Source organism: Schistocerca nitens, chromosome 1 (genome assembly GCF_023898315.1).
Source record: "Schistocerca nitens isolate TAMUIC-IGC-003100 chromosome 1, iqSchNite1.1, whole genome shotgun sequence".
Classification (NCBI taxonomy): Eukaryota; Metazoa; Arthropoda; class Insecta; order Orthoptera; family Acrididae; genus Schistocerca; species Schistocerca nitens.
The window spans coordinates 114,621,051-114,640,895 of record NC_064614.1 but is presented as its reverse complement, the minus strand read 5'-3'; the positions used below and the strand labels follow the sequence as shown (position 1 = coordinate 114,640,895).

At 43.3% G+C, this 19,845-nt stretch overlaps 1 protein-coding gene across 1 annotated transcript in view; it reads right to left on the bottom strand.

Annotated features, from left to right (window-relative positions):
- Positions 1 to 14,717: 14,717 nt before the first annotated feature.
- LOC126259396 (uncharacterized) overlaps positions 14,718 to 19,845 on the bottom strand; it is a 147,069-nt gene continuing 141,941 nt past the window's right edge. Inside the window, exons 14-15 of the mRNA XM_049956570.1 lie at positions 16,454 to 16,862; positions 14,718 to 16,390 (exon numbers count right to left, since the gene is read on the bottom strand). Of these exons, the coding sequence (XP_049812527.1) occupies positions 16,217 to 16,390; positions 16,454 to 16,862 (583 nt within the window). The 3' untranslated portion in view covers positions 14,718 to 16,216. The remainder of the gene's footprint in view (positions 16,391 to 16,453; positions 16,863 to 19,845) is intronic.

Here is a 19,845-nt window from a genome sequence, read left to right as displayed (position 1 = left end):
GAGCGCTCTGATCGGTCGAAAGTAGCTGGACGGCGGCCTATGCTGTGGAGCGTTATTGGCGCCATCACAATGGTTGGAGTTCACCTCTCACTCGACCGTTGGAGGAAGCGAGCCTGCTCAGGGAACCTTTGCATGCCTAAAATGTGGAATTTCTGGTGAGCCTTTTTCTGTAACGGAAAGGAATTTTATTCTTAACTGAAGTGCGACCCACTACATCTTGGTTCCGTCCGAAGCTAGCTGATACCTGCGGTCGTTCCTCCGATATTCCGTTATTAGCGAAGGCGTTCGTTTGCGTGTTTCTACCAGGCTGTGTTTAGCCGATTTTCTGGACACATTCGCGATTTGTGACGAACGTGGATTGTATACTGGATTTTGATTCCTAGTTACGACGCTACTGGGTAGCGTGCTTTCTTTGACTGTGTACCCAAGCCCGTGCTTACTGTTGAAAATTATTTTGTAATTTACTTGTCTGGCGTATCACCTATACACATCTTGACAGACTTGTTTTATTTATTGGTGTTTTGTATTTTATTACAGTAGTGTTTAATTCTACTTCTGTATATGTGTGACGGGACAGACTAGCCATTATTTATTATCTTCTTTAGTGAATCCGACAGCGAAACGTGTGCTTTAGTTGGTCTTGTGGCTTTCATCAGATCATTTTTGGTAATGTAGATTTCTTGTACAATTGTGGAAAAGGTATCTAGATGGGCTAATTGGAAAGTGATGTCCGATAGGGCGCGAAATAAAAACCGTAGTTAAAAATCCGGTGAAGTTTTGCACCGATGTGTCGTACAGTGTCTCTAGTATACCCGTCGATCGTGTCACGTAGCTCTTTTCAGTTCTGGGCGCAGAGTGAGGGCGTAAAGATGCCTCGGAAATAGTGTCTCCCGCCAAGTAGGACTGCCTGCCGTGAGATGTCGCCTGATTTCATGCAGCCCACATAACGTAACTGTCATTCGTTTCCTTCTTCATGACAATTCTCTGCAGGGGCAACTAGGAGCCCCCTTGCAAGGTTTTCGATGGGAAGTGTTTGATCACCCATAATCCCTGTGATGTTCACCTCTGCTCACATGAAACGCTGGTTGTGAAGACAACATTTTGGCACAAGCACGCTATGACAAATGTCTAAGTCAGAGCGGCGACTATGCAGAGGGGCGTTTGAAAAGTCCGTGCAAAGTGCGAGAGATGGCACCACTGGCGCGTATCGAGGTCATGTTTAGTTAGTATCATCTTTGGAAAGAACGCACACCAAGTGTCAGCCACATTCGTCTATTTCTTTGTGTTTGGCACTCGTGTGAATCAAGGAAGTCGAGTGATCGTCAAAAAATGGAGAAGAAGAATTTCGTGTGGTGATTCAACATTACTTTATGAAAGGAAAAACTCCTCTGGACACTATAGAGAAGCTTGATAAACATTACGGTGACTCTGCACCTTCGATTAGAACATTTTATAAGTGGTTTCAAAATTTTCGGAATGGCCATATGGGCACAAGTGATGCTGAACGTTCTGGACGCCCTGTGGAGGTTACGACTCCAGAAATCATCGATAAAATCCATGATATGGTGATGGATGACGGAAGAGTTAAGGTGAGTGAGATTGCTAGTGCTGTGGGCATCTCGAATGAATGAGTACATAATATTTTGCATAAACATTTGGACATGAGGAAGCTATCGCCAAGATAGGTTCCGCGATTGCTCACGCTTGACCAAGAACGGAATCGTGTGAAGTGTTGCAAGGATGGTTTGCAGCTGTTCAAGAAGAATCCGCAGGGCTTTAAGCGTCGTTTCGTCACTGTGGATGAAACATGAATACATTACTACACTCCTGAGATCAAACAACAATCTAAACAATGGTTTACCGAGGGAGAATCTTCACAAAAAAAAGGCGAAGACCATTCCTTCGATCGGAAAAGATATGGCGACTGTCTTTTGGGATTCGCAAGGAATAATCCTCATCGACTATATAGAAAAGGATAAAACTATTACAGCTGCATATTATTCATCGTTATTGGACCGTTTGAAAACCGAGCTGTAAGAGAAACGCCGGCGATTGAAGCGAAAAAAAGTCTTTTTCCATCACGGCAATGCACCAGCACACACCACAGCAGTTGTGGTCGCCAATTTGTTCCCCAATTTGAAGTAGTGGTGGAGGGACAAAGATTTTATTCAAACGAGGAGGTGATTTCAGCAACTAATAGCTGTTTTGCAGACTTGGACAATACCTATTATTCGGAAGGGATCAACAAATTAGAACAGCGTTGGATGAAGTCTAAAAGGAGACTATGTCGAAAAATAAAAAAGGCTTACCCCAAGCACGTAAGTAGTTTTTATTTTTGCACGGACTTTTCAAACGCCCCTCGTAGCTGGAAGCTGTAGCTAACTGTTGCAAATAAAACATTTTTGATTTTCACTGTCATTTTATTTCGCGACTGATCGGACCTTGCTTTTCGAATAGTCCTCCTACTTTGGTAAGACAGCTGGCCAGCTGATTCTAGTAAATCTACATTACTTGTTACTAACGTGAGTAATAATTATATTGTGATTTGTTTGTTTGTTGTTTCTGCCCGCCAGGCTTCTAATTCTTTCTACATATTTCATCGGCCACTGACGTTGTTTGCTTCCCTATATTTCCCTGAGGTTAAGGGTTTTCCTTACTTTGGAGTATATATTTCAGTTATACGTTACATAAGCCGGGGGGCCTTCATATATACAACAAGTTTCCATTACCATTCACTACAGCTAATTCCTTCTAAATCCCGTTTAAGTAACTGTGTTTATAGGCCTGATAGTCTGCCTGTCAGAAAGGCGTGTTGGGACGTATAGAAAGGCGTATTGGGACGTATGCTTAAGTGCCTTTAAAATAATTACTAATGGGCGTCTTGTATTCTTAACTATTTTTGTGTAAACCCTAAAGCACCTTAGCCCATTGAAGAACTTGTCTGCATGGCTGCCGGCCGTTGACTCTGTTATTCTGTATCTGTCTTAAACGTTACTGAGCCCGCATCTCGTGGTCGTGCGGTAGCGTTCTCGCTTCTCACGCCCGTGTTCCCGGGTTCGATTCCCGGCGGGGTCAGGGATTTTCTCTGCCTCGTGATGGCTGGGTGTTGTGTGATGTCCTTAGGTTAGTTAGGTTTAAGTAGTTCTAAGTTCTAGGGGACTGATGACCATAGATGTTAAGTCCCATAGTGCTCAGAGCCATTTGAACCATTCGTTACTGAAGTTTCTTGAGTATTGAAATATTGTTCACTTAAGATTGGTCAGCGTAGCCGTAAGCTGGTATTCAGTGGCAAGGCATCTTGTTCCTTAATTAAATATGTGTGAAAAATGTATTTACTTGAAAGGTTTTTTTGTGGTAGGCATTTATCATTAAACCCTGAGTCGTTTGTGCAGTTGCTAAGCTTTATTATTTGCTTAATAAATAGAAGTTTTTGTCAGTTAACGAGAAACGCCATATGGTAATTAATAATTCTTGCTGCAACTGCTTAGTATTTCAAAGGCGATTTTATTTTGGATATGCCAACCTGCAGTGACCATTATTATTATTTTTTCAAATTATCACATTGGACATATGCATTTTAAGAATTGCATTTATTGATGTGGTGAGCCTTGAGTTTAACTTTTTTATTTACAAGTCATCAGCGCTCCCAATGTTAAATTGTGTATTTTACTAATTGGAAAGTTTTCAGTCGTTTTTTTACAATAATAAACTGTCGCCTCAGTTTACCTTTGGAAACAGAGAAAGTGCACTTCTGACAATTATAGAGGCTGGAGCATCGTTAAAGTATTGTTTTTGGAGAAAAGTTAACGAACAAGCAACGAAGTATGAGCAGTTACAATATCGTGCTTGCAGAACCCATGAATTCTTTCGCCACAACTCCCCGATTGTTTAATGTTTTACACATAAAATATTGAACTTGTACGCAGTGTCCCTTGCTGATCGTGGGGCATTGTGACAAGAGGTCACGGTACACAACGCTGTAAAAATCGAACAACACAATCAGAAGGACCTTCACGCTTTACCTCGCTCGTTGAGGTTGTTTCGGTCTTGTCGATCCATACTGCTTCCATTGGGACTACTGGGTCTTCGTTTGGACGTCATATTCATAAACCCATGTTTCATCAACCAGTATGTACATTTAAATAATTTCGCAGAGTTGTCTTCGTCTAGCGACTTCAGAATACCTTGCAACGGCCGCTATTTTTGTTCGGAATTTAACTCATTTGGAACAAAGTTTGCTGACACACATGTCATACGCAAAAAATGCAGAAAAAGTTCTTGGTATGCGCCAATTAATATGCCGGCTTTACAAGCGACTGTCGATTGTCCGTAATCTTTTCTTTTACTTTCCCATGATTTCATCTGTTGGTAGTGTGCTGGGGAGCCCTGTGAGGTCGTCAGAGTCTTCACGACCTTCTTCTAACGATTTCATTCGTTATTGAGTAACCAAAAGCAATAGTTAACACTCCTAAATCGTTATTGCGTTCTTCAGTAAAGTTTAGTCCACGTTCTGTGATCCACTTATACACTACTGGCCATTAAAATTGCTACACCAAGAAGAAATGCAGATGATATTCGGGTATTCGTTGGACAAGTTATATTATACTAGAAGTGACATTTTAACGCAATTTGGGTGCATAGATCCTGAGAAATCAGTACCCATAATAACCACCTCGATACGCCTGGGCATTGAGCCAAATAGCGCTTGGATGGCGTGTACAGGTACAGCTGCCCATGCACTTCAATACGATACCACAGTTCATCAAGATTAGTGACTGGCGTATTGTGACGAGCCATTTGCTCGGCCACCATTGACCAGACGTTTTCAATTGGCGAGAGATCTGGAGAATGTGCTGGCCAGGACAGCAGTCGAAAATTTTCTGTATCCAGAAAGGCTCGTACAGGACCTGCAACATGCGGTCGTGTATTATCCTGCTGAAATGTAGGGTTTCGCAGGGATCGAATGAAGGTTTAGAGCCACGGGTCGTAACACATCTGAAATGTAACGTCCAATGTTCAAAGTGCCGTCAATGCGAACAAGGGGTGACCGTGACGTGTAACCAATGGCACCCCATACCATTACGCCGGGTGATACGCCAGTATGGCGATGACGCATACACGCTTCCAATGTGCGTTCATCGCGATGTCGCCAAACATCATGATGCTGTAGACAGAACCTGGATTCATCCGAAAAAATGACGTTTTGCCATTCGTGCACCCAGGTTTGTCGTTGAGTACACCGTCGCAGGCGCTCCTGGCTGTGATGCAGCGTCAAGGGTAACCGCAGCCATGGTCTCCAAGCTGATATTCCATGCTGCTGCAAACGTCGTCGAACTGTTCGTGCAGATGGTTGTTGTCTTGCAAACGTCCCCATCCGTTGACTCAGGGATCGAGACGTGGCTGCACGATCCGTTCCAGCCATGCGGATAAGATGCCTGTCATCTCGAGGCTGTTGAACCCACCGATTCCATATTCTGCTAACAGTCATTGGATCTCGACCAACGCGAGCAGCAATGTCGCGATACGATAAACCGTAATCGCGATAGGCTACAATCCGACCTTTATCAAAGTCGGAAACGTGATGGTACGCATTTCTCCTCCTTACACGAGGCATCACAACAACATTTCACCAGGCAACGCCGGTCAACTGCTGTTTGTGTATGAGAAATCGGTTGGAAACTTTCCTCATGTCAGCACGTTGTAGGTGTCGCCACTGGCGCCAGCCTTGTGTGAATGCTCTGAAAAGCTAATCATTTGCATATCGCAGCATCTTCTTCCTGTCGGTTAAATTTCGCGACTGTAGCACGTCATCTTCGTGGTGTAGCAACTTTAATGGCCAGTAGTGTACATAATTAATACTCGCTGTTAGTACCAAAACACATGTAGCCTTATTAACAGCTGACCACAGACTAAATGTCTGATATGGCTGAAGCTATGCTGGCTGGCCTAAGACATGTTTACCAACGCAACTATGAAAGAAATCGCGCGAGTATGACTAATACATCACCTGAAATTACAACGTTCCCGTTACTTTTTTCACCACATCTCGTACACAAGACATCCGAACGTATATTTCCCTTCAAAAAAATTCCCTTGATTTAGAAACCGCGTCATCGATTTTATTGAAGCATGTCATTGCCATAGACTCAAAAAAATCAAATCGCTCTGAGCACTATGGGACTTAACATCTGAGGTCATCAGTCCCCTAGAACTTAGAACTACTTAAACCTAACTAACCTACGGACATCACACACATCCATGCCCTAGGCAGGATTCGAACCTGTGACCGTAGTGGTCACGCTGTTCCGGACTGAAGCGCCTAGAACCGCTCGGCCACACCGGCTGGCGCCATAGACTCACAGGATACATATTTCACCTATTTCCCTAAGTAGCTACGTTTTAATTAGTAATATATTAAATGGGCCTCTCACTGTATGTATTTCGTACTACTGTCCGCAAGTGGACCACACGGAGACACTTCTTCTATTGTTAACCAAATAATCCAAAGTTCATGCTACAAACAGGGTACCCGGCTTCCAGGGAACAATCATGCCGCCTGCAAGGGAGGAACCCATTGAAACTTCCGTGTACGTTTGGTTGCCTACATTCCGTCGTGCAAGTGACGCAGGATAAGTGCTTTACCTCAGGACAACGTGCATCAATGCTCAAACACGAAGACAAACAGGAACATCCTTAAAGTTTATTTTTAGACTTATTTTGTTTTATCAGTTCGATACCAGGTTTTATTAGAGTACTCCACAATGTTTAAGATTTTGCAACGATGAATTCATTAATAAAACATCCGAGTACTGATGCGCAACAGTGAGGGTTTCTTTTTCTAATCACTGTGCTAAAGTCGGTCCCATCTTAGCAGTAATCTCGCACATGCCTTGGTTTTATAGTACAAAGGTTCGAGATTTTCAATCATAGACACCAATTCGGTTCTGAGTAGACGAACGAACTTCTTCATACTCCTGACGATCTATGTATGAAGCGCCGCAGCCGTCAGGCTCTCAGCTGGATTTCTTGGAAGTCACTGTGTTCTCTGCTAACCGATGTTGCTAGAACAGTGTTACTTTCTGAATGAAAGTTCAAGTAGCATGCGAAATGCACATAATCGATTAAATGTTTTTCTTAGATTACATTATGGGAAAATGCCTATCACATGTATCGTATTGTAAATTTACATTATTTTTGATGAAAGAAAACGCTGTCACACTGATAAAACTAATGAAAACGTTAAGTTTCAGACTGACAAATGGTTGATTTATCTGTGATTTCAAATTCAAATGTGGTGAAAAGTGAGAGTGATGAGTACAATTAACTATCGCTATTTTATTGTAATGGTGTCTGACGCATGTTGCCGATTATAATTGTATATTTGGAAGAAAGGTTATTTATTACTGAAAGGTGTACTAAAATAATGATTCGTATACCTTTAGACAATAATATGATAGTCGTGCTATTCCCCTTGTCCGTTTGGACTCACGAATGACACTGATATTGTAAAAAGGTACATTCTAAAGACTTTTTTTTATTTTTTTGGTCATCTTATTCATAAATACATGTTTCATCAGCTAGTATGACAAATTTAAATAATTCTGTATAGCTGTTGACTTCGTCTAGCGACTTCTAAGCACTTTGCATTCTCCGCTATTTTTGTTCGGGATTTAACAGTTTTGGAACAAATTTCGCTGTCACACATTTCATACCGAAAAAATGCGAAAAAAGTTCTCGATAAGAGTCAATTAATATGCTGACATTATAAGCGACAGCTCTGATTATGACTTGGCGATTATCCGTAATCATTTCTTTTGGTTTTTCCATGATTTCATGATGCGTCACATCACGAATTCCTCTCCTGTCGCAACCTCATCATCTCAGAGTAGCAGTTGCACTCTACGTCCTCAATTATATGCTGGATGAATTCCAGTCTCTGTCTTCCTCCCTCTAAAGCTCCTTCCAGTATCAAAAAACCATGGAAGTTATGACCTGATGCCTTAACTGATGTCATATCATCCTGTCTCTTCTTCTTGTCAGTGTTCTCCATCGGTTCTTACCTCGCCGATCCTGCGGAGAACCTCCTCATTCCTTTCCTTATAAGGCCACCCAATTTCTGTAGCACCACATCTCAAAGACTCAAAGGCCTGCAACATTCTTAATATGTTTGATGAATGGCGTCAAAAAACAAATAAGACATAATTCTAACAGAATACTTTTAACCTCCTTCAGGAAAATCTCCATTGCCCACAAAACAGCTTACGAAATTTTAAAGGTTTTTCTAATGGCATAGGTAACCTAATTCTAGTCCATAAATTCATATTGATCTAGCGTAGAGCTTAATGTAAATGTTTTTATTAACCTCTCATATAATGAGGACAGTTCAAGTCTCTCAGTGTGTAGTACAAGATGCTTATATGGATCTTTCTGTTTCCTTTTATTTCTAGCGTAATTTCCGTCTTGTAGTGATGCTATTATGTGATATTATTTTAAAATCTGTTTAACTGGGAATGGTCCACTCAGAAGCCTCAAGTCAGTGTCAACGTCCTTGCTATTTAGACTGGCTGATTATTCGCTTATTTGCATACCACATTTACATATACCTATGGTTCTCATTATGGAGTGATATTCGGGAATATCGTTATTTATAATACAGGGTGATTCAAAAAGAATACCACAACTTTAGGAATTTAAAACTCTGCAACGACAAAAGGCAGAGCTAAGCACTATCTGTCGGCGAATTAAGGGAGCTATAAAGTTTCATTTAGTTGTACATTTGTTCGCTTGAGGCGCTGTTGACTAGGCGTCAGCGTCAGTTGATGCTAAGATGGCGACCGCTCAACAGAAAGCTTTTTGTGTTATTGAGTACGGCAGAAGTGAATCGACGACAGTTGTTCAGCGTGCATTTCGAACGAAGTATGGTGTTAAACCTCCTGATAGGTGGTGTATTAAACGTTGGTATAAACAGTTTACAGAGAATGGGTGTTTGTGCAAAGGGAAAAGTTCTGGACGGCCGAGAAAGAGTGATGAAAATGTAGCACGCATCCAGCAAGCATTTGTTCGCAGCCCAGGAAAATCGACTCGCAGAGCTAGCAGAGAGCTGCAAATTCCACAATCAACTGTATGGAGAGTCCTACGAAAAAGGTTAGTTATGAAACCTTATCGAGGCGATGGATCGGCCGCCAGGCAGCCCGTGACAGAGCACTTCATCACTGGCCTCCAAGAAGCCCTGATCTTACCCCCTGCGATTTTTTCTTATGGGGGTATGTTAAGGATATGGTGTTTCGGCCACCTCTCCCAGCCACCATTGATGATTTGAAACGAGAAATAACAGCAGCTATCCAAACTGTTACGCCTGATATACTACAGAGAGTGTGGAACGAGTTGGAGTATCAGGTTGATATTGCTCGTGTGTCTGGAGGGGGCCATATTGAACATCTCTGAACTTGTTTTTGAGTGAAAAAAAAACCTTTTTAAATACTCTTTGTAATGATGTATAACAGAAGGTTATATTATGTTTCTTTCATTAAATACACATTTTTAAAGTTGTGGTATTCTTTTTAAATCACCCTTTATATTAATAAATGTTCGATCAGAGTCATACAAAAACTGCCACAGCTCTGTTTTTTTTCTTTTTATAGATCAGTTATAGGCTGAAAAGATATATTTATGCGAAATATTTTTGATGTCACACGTCTTCGTATATTTGTCGGAATGTAATGCAGAAAGCTGCGCAATTCTAACATCTTGGTTCCTGAATATCACGAGAAACATTAAACATCCAAGGCATGCGCAGTGATAGCTGGGTACACCACGCGAGTGGCGGCGGGGTTTTAAATGCGAGAACGTGAACCCCTATGACGAAATATCGTGAAAGCAACTTACTAACAAACATCTGTAAGAATTGCTTGTTGTAGAATGAGTTTGGAAACAAACACATAGGTACAAAGAAGTTAATTGCGGAGAAACCATGGGTAACAGAACAGATACTTCAGTTGATCGATAACAGAAGGAGGTACAGCAATGTTTAGTCACTTAGGAATGAAATAAACAGAAAGTACAGGGAAGCTAAGGAGAAATGGCTGTATGAAAAATGTGAAGAAATCGAAAAAGATCTGCTTGTTGGAAGGACTAACTCGACATATAAAACTGAAAACAAAATTCTTTCGGTTAAAAACCAAGGGTGGTAACACTAAGACTGCAGTGAGAATTCCAATTTTAAATGCAGAGGAGAGAGCGGATAGCTGGAAAGAGTACTTTGAAGGCCTCTATGAGGGGGAGGGGGACTTGTCTGATGACGTCATAGAAGAAGAAACAGGAGTCGATATAGAAGAGATCCAGTGTTAGAACCAGAATTTAAAAGACTTAAGATCTTGTAAGAGAAAAGGGGTAGATACCATTCAATAGAAATTTCTAAAATTGTTGGGTAAGTGACAACAAAACGACTATTCATGTTGGAGTGTAGGCTGTTCGTAGGATTTGTCGACTTGGGAAAAGTGTTCAACAATGTAAAATGGTGCAGGGTGTTCTGAATTCTGAGAAAAACAGAGGTAAGCTGTAGCGAAAACGGGTAATATACAATGTGTACAAGAGCCAAGAGGGAATAATAAGAGTGGGCGACCAAGAACAAAGTGCTCGGATTGAAAAGGGTGTACGACACGGGTGCAGTCTTTGGTCCCTACTGTTTAATCTACGAGGGGCGTTCAGAAAGTAAGCTCCGATCGGTCGCGAAATGGAAACGACTATGAAAATCCGATAAAGCTTTGCACAGATGTGTTGGGTAGTGTCTCTAGTATAACCCCAGTTAGCATCACGTCGCTCTTCTCATTTCTGAGCTCGCAGTGAGTGCGTAAAGATGTCTAGAAAATAGTGTCTGCCGCCAAGTACGAGGGCCTGGTGAGAAATTTCGCCTGAAGCTATGCAGCTAACATTACATAACTGTCGTGCTGTTTCTTCTTCAAGAAAATTCTCAGCCGCATTCTGCAGGGGCAATGAAGATGCTCCTGCATCATTTTCAGATGGAAATGTGAGATAACCCACAATACAGTCCGCAATTGTCTCCCCCTGAGTTTCATCTCTGGTCACATGAACCGCTGTCTTTGAAGACAACATTTTGACACAGACAACGAGGTGTAGGCCAGCGTGGAGAATTGGCGGAAAGCACTGGCGGCTGCCTTCTACGATGAGGCTATTGAAAAGTTGGTACAACGCTATGACAAAAGTCTAAGTCAGAACGGCGACTACGTAGAGAAGTAGCTGAAAGGTGTAGCTAATTGTTACAAGTAAAACATTTCTCATGTTCACTGTGGTTTCAATTTGGCAATCAATCGGAGCTTACTTTCTGAACAGGCCCCGTATAAATCAAAGAAGCAATGACGGAAATAAAAGAAAAGTTCAAGAGTGGAATTAAAATTCAAAGTAAAGGGTACCAGTGATTAGATTCTATGATATTGCTATAATTACAGGATCTACCGAATGCAATGAACCGTCTACTGAATACAGAATATGAATTGACAATAAATCGAAGAAAGACGAATGTAATGAGAAGTAGCAGAAGTGAGAACAGCGAGAAACTTAACATCATGACTGGTGATCACGAAGAAGTATAAGTTAGGGAATTCTGCTACCTAGGCAGCAAAATAACTCACTGCGGTCGGAGCAAGAAGGACATAGAAAGCAAGCTAGCACTGGGAAAAAGGGCATTCTTTGCCAATAGAGATCTACAAGTATCAAAAATAGGACTCAATTTGAGGAAGAAATTTCTGGTAATGTATGTTTGGAACATAGCATTGTGTGGTAGTGATACATGGACTGTCGGAAAACGGAAAAAAAAGAATCGAAGCATTTGAGACATGGTGTTACAGACGAATGTTGAAAATTAGGTGGACTGATAAGGTAAGGAATGAGGAGGTTCTGCGCAGAATCGAAGAGGAAAGGAATATGTGGAAAACTCTGAGAAGGAGAAGGACAGGCTGGTAGGACATCTGTTAAGACATCAGGGAATGTCTTCCATGGCGCTAGAGGGAGATTTGAGGGCAAAAACTGTAGAGGAAGACAGAGATTGGAATACGTCAAGCAAATAATTGAGGACGTAGGTTGCAAGTGTTACTCTGAGATGAAGAGGTTGGCACAGGAGACGAATTCTTGGTGGTCTGCATCAAACCAGTCAGAAGACTGATGATTCAAAAAAAGAGTGAGTTTTCTGCGGTGTGTCGTGCCATCAGTCAACAGGGGTAACTTGATGATGGTAAGTTATGCAATCGAAAATTCGTTCAATCAGAACTAATCCATCCGGCTGCATACTCAAGAGCTTTTCAAGCATACCAAGGAGTCATTTTCTCAAATATGTCACAATTATGAGGAGTATGCAATTTTATTTTTGCCGACCTAACCTCATGGCGTGTTCTTCTAGGAAAACTACGTACGAAAATTTAAAAATTATGTTTTCTAGAAGCACCAAGTTCAGGAAGAGTAGCAGACAGTGTATATTTTCTAATGTAATTTTCTCCTATATGAAATTCCTTTTCTATGTAAGATCTTTTTAGCTGTGGGATAATGCCACCTGAGAGAACGTGTAACTTTTGAGAACTGCCGGCCGGAGTGGCCGAGCAGTTCTAGGCGCTACAGTCTGGAACCGCGCGACCGCTACGGACGCAGGTTCGAATCCTGCCTCGGGCATGGATGTGTGTGATGTCCTTAGGTTAGTTAGGTTTAAGTAGTTCTAAGTTATAGGAGACTGATGACCTCAGAAGTTAAGTCCCATTGTGCTCAGAGCCATTTGAACCATTTTGAGAACTGAAAATCAGAGCCTGATCATTGTCCATGGGGGCTACTCACGCAATCTCTACTCGTTTTGAGGCATTAGTAACCGAAAAGTATTATCATCACATACCACATGTTTTTCCGCATGCAGCAAGACGAATATGACTACTTCACATCCGACGGCGCTCCATCGTCTTACAATACAGACGTCAAGTCATACCGCTGGGTAACCATTTCTAACCACTAGAATGCTAGGAAAATAAGTTCTTGTTCGCTATTTATGGGCACCGATGTCACCAGACATTATCTAAACTGATTTATGCATTTGAAGTTATACAGGAAATAAAGCGTGAGTGCGAGCAGCATCTATTATAATTCACTTGCAGAAATGAGATGTAGTTTTGGCTCACCATCGGGAACACAAGACCAAGAAAGCTGAGTGTGGTATAAATGTTAACAGCGCTGCACATGGCGCTTCGGCGTATAAATTCACAGCGCGTACCGAACTTAGGACATTACTCCTTCAATATATGTCCGATTTATGGCTTTCCCGTGTGTATTTTAGGGAGAAAAATAGATTCCAAAACCTCTTTCTTTCCAAACATCCTACACAATACTTGACCTGTAACACAAAACAGTACCTCACGATGTAAAATATTAACGCAAGCGCTAATATAGATCTATAGAAAACATTGTATTTAGTAGAACTGACGTTTTGTTTGTTTCTACATTTAAAATACGAGTATGCGGTACTTACCCGCCATTATCTTGTATTTGCATGTTAAACAAATTTCGTATTTCAACCACAGCTTTACAGTGCGCTTATTCCCTAACGAGTTTGATCTTCAGGAGGAGTTACAATGATCTAACTTATAAAAGGAGAAGGCAAAAAACGTTCTCCAACAACTCTGATTTAAATTAACAACGTATTTTACATGACAGCAGTTGAAATTTTTTTCCAAATATATTGGCTAAATTACGAACTCTTGTAGCATCAGCTGTATTGGTTGTCGCAATAGTCCGCAGATTAAACTATGACATAAGGATGTAGACAGCGTGACATACGGTTCTCTGGGTGGGTCAAGGGAACGTGCTCAGATAGCCGGACAGCCTAAGTGGTAAGGCGACCGCTAGCGATCAGCAGTAGAAGTAGGATCGAGTGCCTATCCGGCAGAAATATTAATATGTCATCGGTGGGTAGTGTAACTGTACCCAATGCAGGTGTTGCTAAAACAATGCGTAATTAAACGAATGTATTTCGTAAAACTAATCAGCTAAGAGGGGGTTAATAAACTTAGTACTACTAAAAGCCTTGATCTGGTACCAAACATTATAAAATTAAAGGTAAATAGCTGAGTAATCTCGAAACAGATTCTTCTGGATAATTCCTTATACCCCACAGAAACCATTTAACTTGGTTACTTGTAGATAATTAGAGCAAAGTCGTACACGTATTATTTTGTTCATTAAAATAAATATTTACTCTTCTCGTAATGGTCAAAAAACAGGAGTATCTTAAATACCATTTATGTTTAATAACCTCTAAAAAGGTTGGCTCCATATCACAGCTGTATATCTCATAAATGATTCACTCATCCTCAGCTAAGATCGAATAAACCAGTCGAAAACACTTTGCGCAGACTCATAATAAGTAAGAAATTTAAATTAAAATCACTGATCTAAGGCTTCTGTGGAACACGTTTATAAGAATATCGGAATTTGGTGGCCTTGGACAAAAAACGGGATGAGTTGCGGCTGCAAAGTGCATGTTTAAGTTTTTGATGTGCCTTGCAATTTTGTAGCAGTCTCATCATATCTTACGGTGAGGACAGGCTAACCAAACTCCAAGAGAAATAACTTCAGAGCCAGTGTTAGTTTTTCCAGTTATTTTTATTTATGTAACATTTCTCGTAAATAGAGAATAACAACAAATAACAAGAAAGTTTGATGAAGAGACGAGTGAGATGTACAGTGGTGCACGAGTGAAGTAGCGGCGCCTCGTTGTGCTGGTCCCTAGGTCAGTGACCCACCGACCGCTGTGGTCTCCGGGCCGGCGCTCTGAAACAGGGTTGTAAGCACATGAGCGGTCAACCACGCCGCATCTCCTCTTAATGGCAGCACTCCGACATCAGCATAGAAACTTTTTCACAGCGTCGAGCCCTCTTCCAGTCTTATCACTGCCTCGCGTGTGCGAGGTGGAGCGATCGGGGTAAGTGTTTGCTTGATAATTATGTGTGTGTGTGTTAGAATAAGATCACCAGATTACGTAGAGTGTTAGTATGAGATCTACTTCGTTTTGTTTTCGTTGCTCCAGGGTAACTGTTGGTTAACTTTCACCCATCTATCGAAGACCGATTTTGATTCCCCAAATCCCACAAAATTTTTCGGTACATTACATAATTGTCATATAGTGTCTTTCGTTGCAGTATGTTTATAGGTTTTTGAGACAGGACAGAAATGGACATAGCAAGGGAAATGAAGGAGCTAATGACAGGTTTACCTTCAGTAATATATGAAACTGTCGCAGAATGTCCTTGTTGAAATATATTCTTGGGATTGCAGACCAGGCAGAAACGCACACAGCGAGGAGAATGAAGGACATTATTCACATATTTCAGTCTCCAGTTGTGTTTTCTATCAAATTTAGTAGAGTGGTGCTGTAGCACTTACAAATTTGGTATGCCAAAATACAGGCACACAAACTTAAAGAATGAGGGAAGAAGCAGTTAGCAACAAGGGAGAGGCTTAGGAAAATGAGAAGAGTTAGAAGAGGAAGTTAGAGGGAGTGCCAACGAAACTGAGACAGGCATGAGAGAGGCATTGGGAAGGAAACAGAAGCGAAGGATGTGAAACTGACAGGCAGAGAGAGAAGTGGAAGAAGGAGCAAGAGGATAGAGTGAGTGAGAGAGGGAGAGAGAGAGAGAAGGAAAGAGAGAGAGAAGCAGGGAACGCAAAAGAGGCCCCAAAAGAGAGAGATGCTTAAAGATAAGTCTTCTACAATAACCACACTCAGAGAGAGGCCCCAATAATTATGTATAGTTTTCAGATTTGTGCACCAAAGACTTCTTGTGAAATTTTGAAATGCACTATATGTTCTTTACGGTGTGTGTGTTTGTGCATATGTAATGGGTGTGTAGTGACTGTCTGTAAAACAAGAGACCTGGTTATGGTAGGTTTCGTGTTGTAAATTCCATTCTAGGACATGATTGCACCTAACAGAGCTACTGATGCATGACAATTAGGGGAAATTTATTGTACACTTGAAATAGGCTAACAGTAAGTGGCGAAAATCAGTGTGTTGGATCTATAAGGAATTTGTGAATTATTGGGTGTTTAGAGTCACCGTCGACGAGTTACGTCGCAAGTGTCAAAGATTGGCCCCATTTTTTGCGAGGGGTGTCTGGTCCTCAGTCACGTCGTCGTCGGACAGAGTCGGTGTCGGGGGCGGCGCCGCTCAGCGCCCCGACGCCATCACTTCGTCGAAGACGTCCTCGTGCTCGGTGCGCGTCAGCATGTAGCGCGGCAGCGTCACCTTGAGCACGGGGTCGAAGACGAGCCGCGTCTCGCTGCTGTACAGCCCGTCCGGGCTGCGGTCCGCCTCCGACAGCTCCGGGGGCGGCGGCTCGGCCTTGGAGGCGGCGGGGGTGGCGGCGGCGGCGGCCAAGCCGCGCTGCTCCTCCTCCTCCTCCGCCGACGCCTCCCCCGCCTCCGCGATGGCCTCGCGCCGCTCGGAGCCGGCCGCTACCGCGTCGTCGGCGAGCGCCGACGGCGCCGTCAGCGTCTGGCGCGTCGTCGTCAGCGTCGTCAGCGTCGACTTGGAGGAGCGGCGCGTGATGCGCACCTTGCGGGCCTTGGTTGGCTCGGCCGCCACCGTGGGCTTCGCGACCACCGACGAGGAGGACGCCTTCTTGAAAAAGGTCTTGCGCTTGCTCTTGGCCGCGGCCGCAGCCTCGGTCGAGGTCGTGGGGGTCTCAGAGGTCGGGGAGGCGGTCGTCGTGTCGTTAGATCGTCCCGAGTCGGTCTGCTGGTCGACGGCGGAGGCGGCGCCAGTCGAGTCCTTCCCAGCGGCCGCGACGGGGACGCCCGGCGGCGGGGGCAGCCTGCGACCAGAGGCACCGGGCACAGTGTCAGCGTCCACGTGGCGCACAGCGCTTAACTGCCGCTGCCGCTTAAGTCACTAGTACTTACTTCATTATGTTCCACAACACTCTCAACTGCTACAAGTACGGACAACACGTCGCAATATACCCTCTGAATCGCCTAAAGTTTGCGCATCAGATATTGCATTTTGGACTGATTGGATTGGTGGTCAGGGGCTAGTATTGTTAGCCAATCGCCGGCCCTTGTGGCGGAGCGGTTCTAGGTGCTTCAGTCCGGAACCGCGCTACTGCTACGGTCGGAGGCTCGAATCCTGCCTCAGGCATGGATGTGTGTGATATCCTTAGGTTAGTTAGGTTTGAGTTCTAGGGGACTGATGACCTCAGATGTTAAGTCCCATAGTGCTCAGAGCCATGTGAACCATTTGTTAGCCAATCAAAAGCCTGTAATAATACTTACAAAGTGTATTTTTTGTGCACACGTACACTTTTTTTAATGGAAAAAATCCTATTCACATTAACAAACTAACATTAGGGTAAGAACAATGTCAATGGTCTTTGTTGCAGCATTATAGTGCTAATCGTTTACGAGATGTCGTATTTTGAAAAGTTTCCGCTCTGACTCTTGTCTGTGCCATTCAACCTGGGTAGCTTCAAGGTACGAAGTTGTTACGTTTGCATACACTGTGCTTCCTTGAGTATATTGCGACTCGCTGGTCAGCTAGTGTGTGACAGTCAAAGCAGCAGGTCGTGAGTGGACGATTGGATACGTCCATGCAGAAAAAGCCGACACGCTTATGTTGTAGGGAGAGTGCAGGACGAATGCAGTTCGTTCTTGTACGGTGTATGCGGCAAGATATCCCAACAGACGTCACCCAACTCTGCAGTTATTTATCAACCTCTCCAACCAGTTACGTGAAAATGGTAGCGGAGCACCTAGACAACGCAACAGAAGGAAACCAGTGACCACAGTAGAGTGGGAAACTGATGTTCTCGCTGCTGTTGCACCTGATTCGCACGTTAGCTCACTCTCAATAACACGAGGAAGTGGCATGAGTCACAGATGCGTCCTATGCATTCTCCATCGAATAGGGGTTCCAACCCTATCTCATTTTTCTCCCTCAAGAGCCGCATGGACACGATTATGAGAATCGTGTTAACTTCTGTACATGGGCGTTACCCATCTTGTTTAGTGATGAAGCCACAGTTACCAATCATGACCAGCTAAACCGCCGAAACATGTGCTATTGGTCTATTGACAATCCCCGTTGACTTCGTCAGATGGAACGTCAGAGTTCGTGGAGTGTAAACTGTGGTGTGGGATAGTGGACTATGAGCTCATGGTCCTGTGTTTCGGGGACGGAACACTGAACGCGTGCAAGTATCGCAGCCTTCTAGTAGACCATCTTCCACGGATGCAAGAAGACGTTCCTCTGCAGACTAGGAGAAACCTGTGATACCAAAATGGTGGCTGTCCAGCCCATACTGCACGAAGTACTACACCGCGTCTTCACGAATTATTTTCGAATCGTTGGACTGGACGCAGAGGACCTGCACCTCTGCCAGCCCTTCCCCGGATTTGACGCAGTAGACTTATTTTCTGTGACGCTGTCTACAAGGACATACCAACTGTACCCGATGATACGCAGCGATCTATTATTGCAGCTTGCTCGGACGTCTCCGCTGAAATGTTAGAACGTGTACAGCAGTCGTTCCATTGCAGTCTTGAAGTGCGTATTGGCATTGCCGGTGATTATTTTGAACACAGCCTGTGACATGAGTTGTCTCTGTCCTGGCCAGAATCCACATAATCAGTGCATGCAGTTGTGTTGTTCTTTAGTGCGCGGTACCACAGATATTGTACAAGTGTCGGTGTGGGAACTTTTCAAAGTACGGTACCTGGTAAACGACTCGCACTATAATCCTGCAACAAACATCATTGAGGACCTAATTTGCCAAGCTTTCACTTTATTAATGTCGGCAGGCATTATTCCACTTAAAAAAGTGTATGTTTGCACATGAAATACACTTTCTAAGTATTATTACAGTCTGTTGATTGGCCAATAGAACAAGCCCCTGATTATCAATCCGTTCTGTGAAACCCGCACATCAACAGCGCTTTCCATTTCCTCGCTAATTGTACTGCAAGTTTTAGGTGATTCACCCTGAATACGTAGCAACTGAGAATGACTATTACGGCTGAAATTGGCAAATCGTGTGAAACATAATAAAGTAAATACTTGTTAGTTAAGCTACAGTCAAGGTGGACCATGACACTGTTCCTTAACAAATTCACTGCAGTGGCACAATAAAAAGCTACCAGCACCTTTCCGTCAGTGAGTTAGTCAAGAATTTTACTCCCGTCTTCCCCGTCTGTCTCTCTGCATTGTAAGCTCATCGCACAAAATTCACTGGCATGCAAAACTTAAGAACGAAAAAAATTTCGCATGGCGTGTCTCTGCCATGCAACGTAGGTCATACATATGTAGAAAGAACAGTTGCAGTATAGCGTAGTTAAGAACGTATTTGAAACAAATACGCAATCAAGCATTTCGTGAAAAGCTAATTTTTTCTTAATTTATGGTCAATTTTGAGCGTGGCAACATGTTAAGTGTCCTGTAATATACGAAGGTTCGAACTTAAATAGTGACAACTACACTCCTGGAAATGGAAAAAAGAACACATTGATACCGGTGTGTCAGACCCACCATACTTGCTCCGGACACTGCGAGAGGGCTGTACAAGCAATGATCACACGCACGGCACAGCGGACACACCAGGAACCGCGGTGTTGGCCGTCGAATGGCGCTAGCTGCGCAGCATTTGTGCACCGCCGCCGTCAGTGTCAGCCAGTTTGCCGTGGCATACGGAGCTCCATCGCAGTCTTTAACACTGGTAGCATGCCGCGACAGCGTGGACGTGAACCGTATGTGCAGTTGACGGACTTTGAGCGAGGGCGTATAGTGGGCATGCGGGAGGCCGGGTG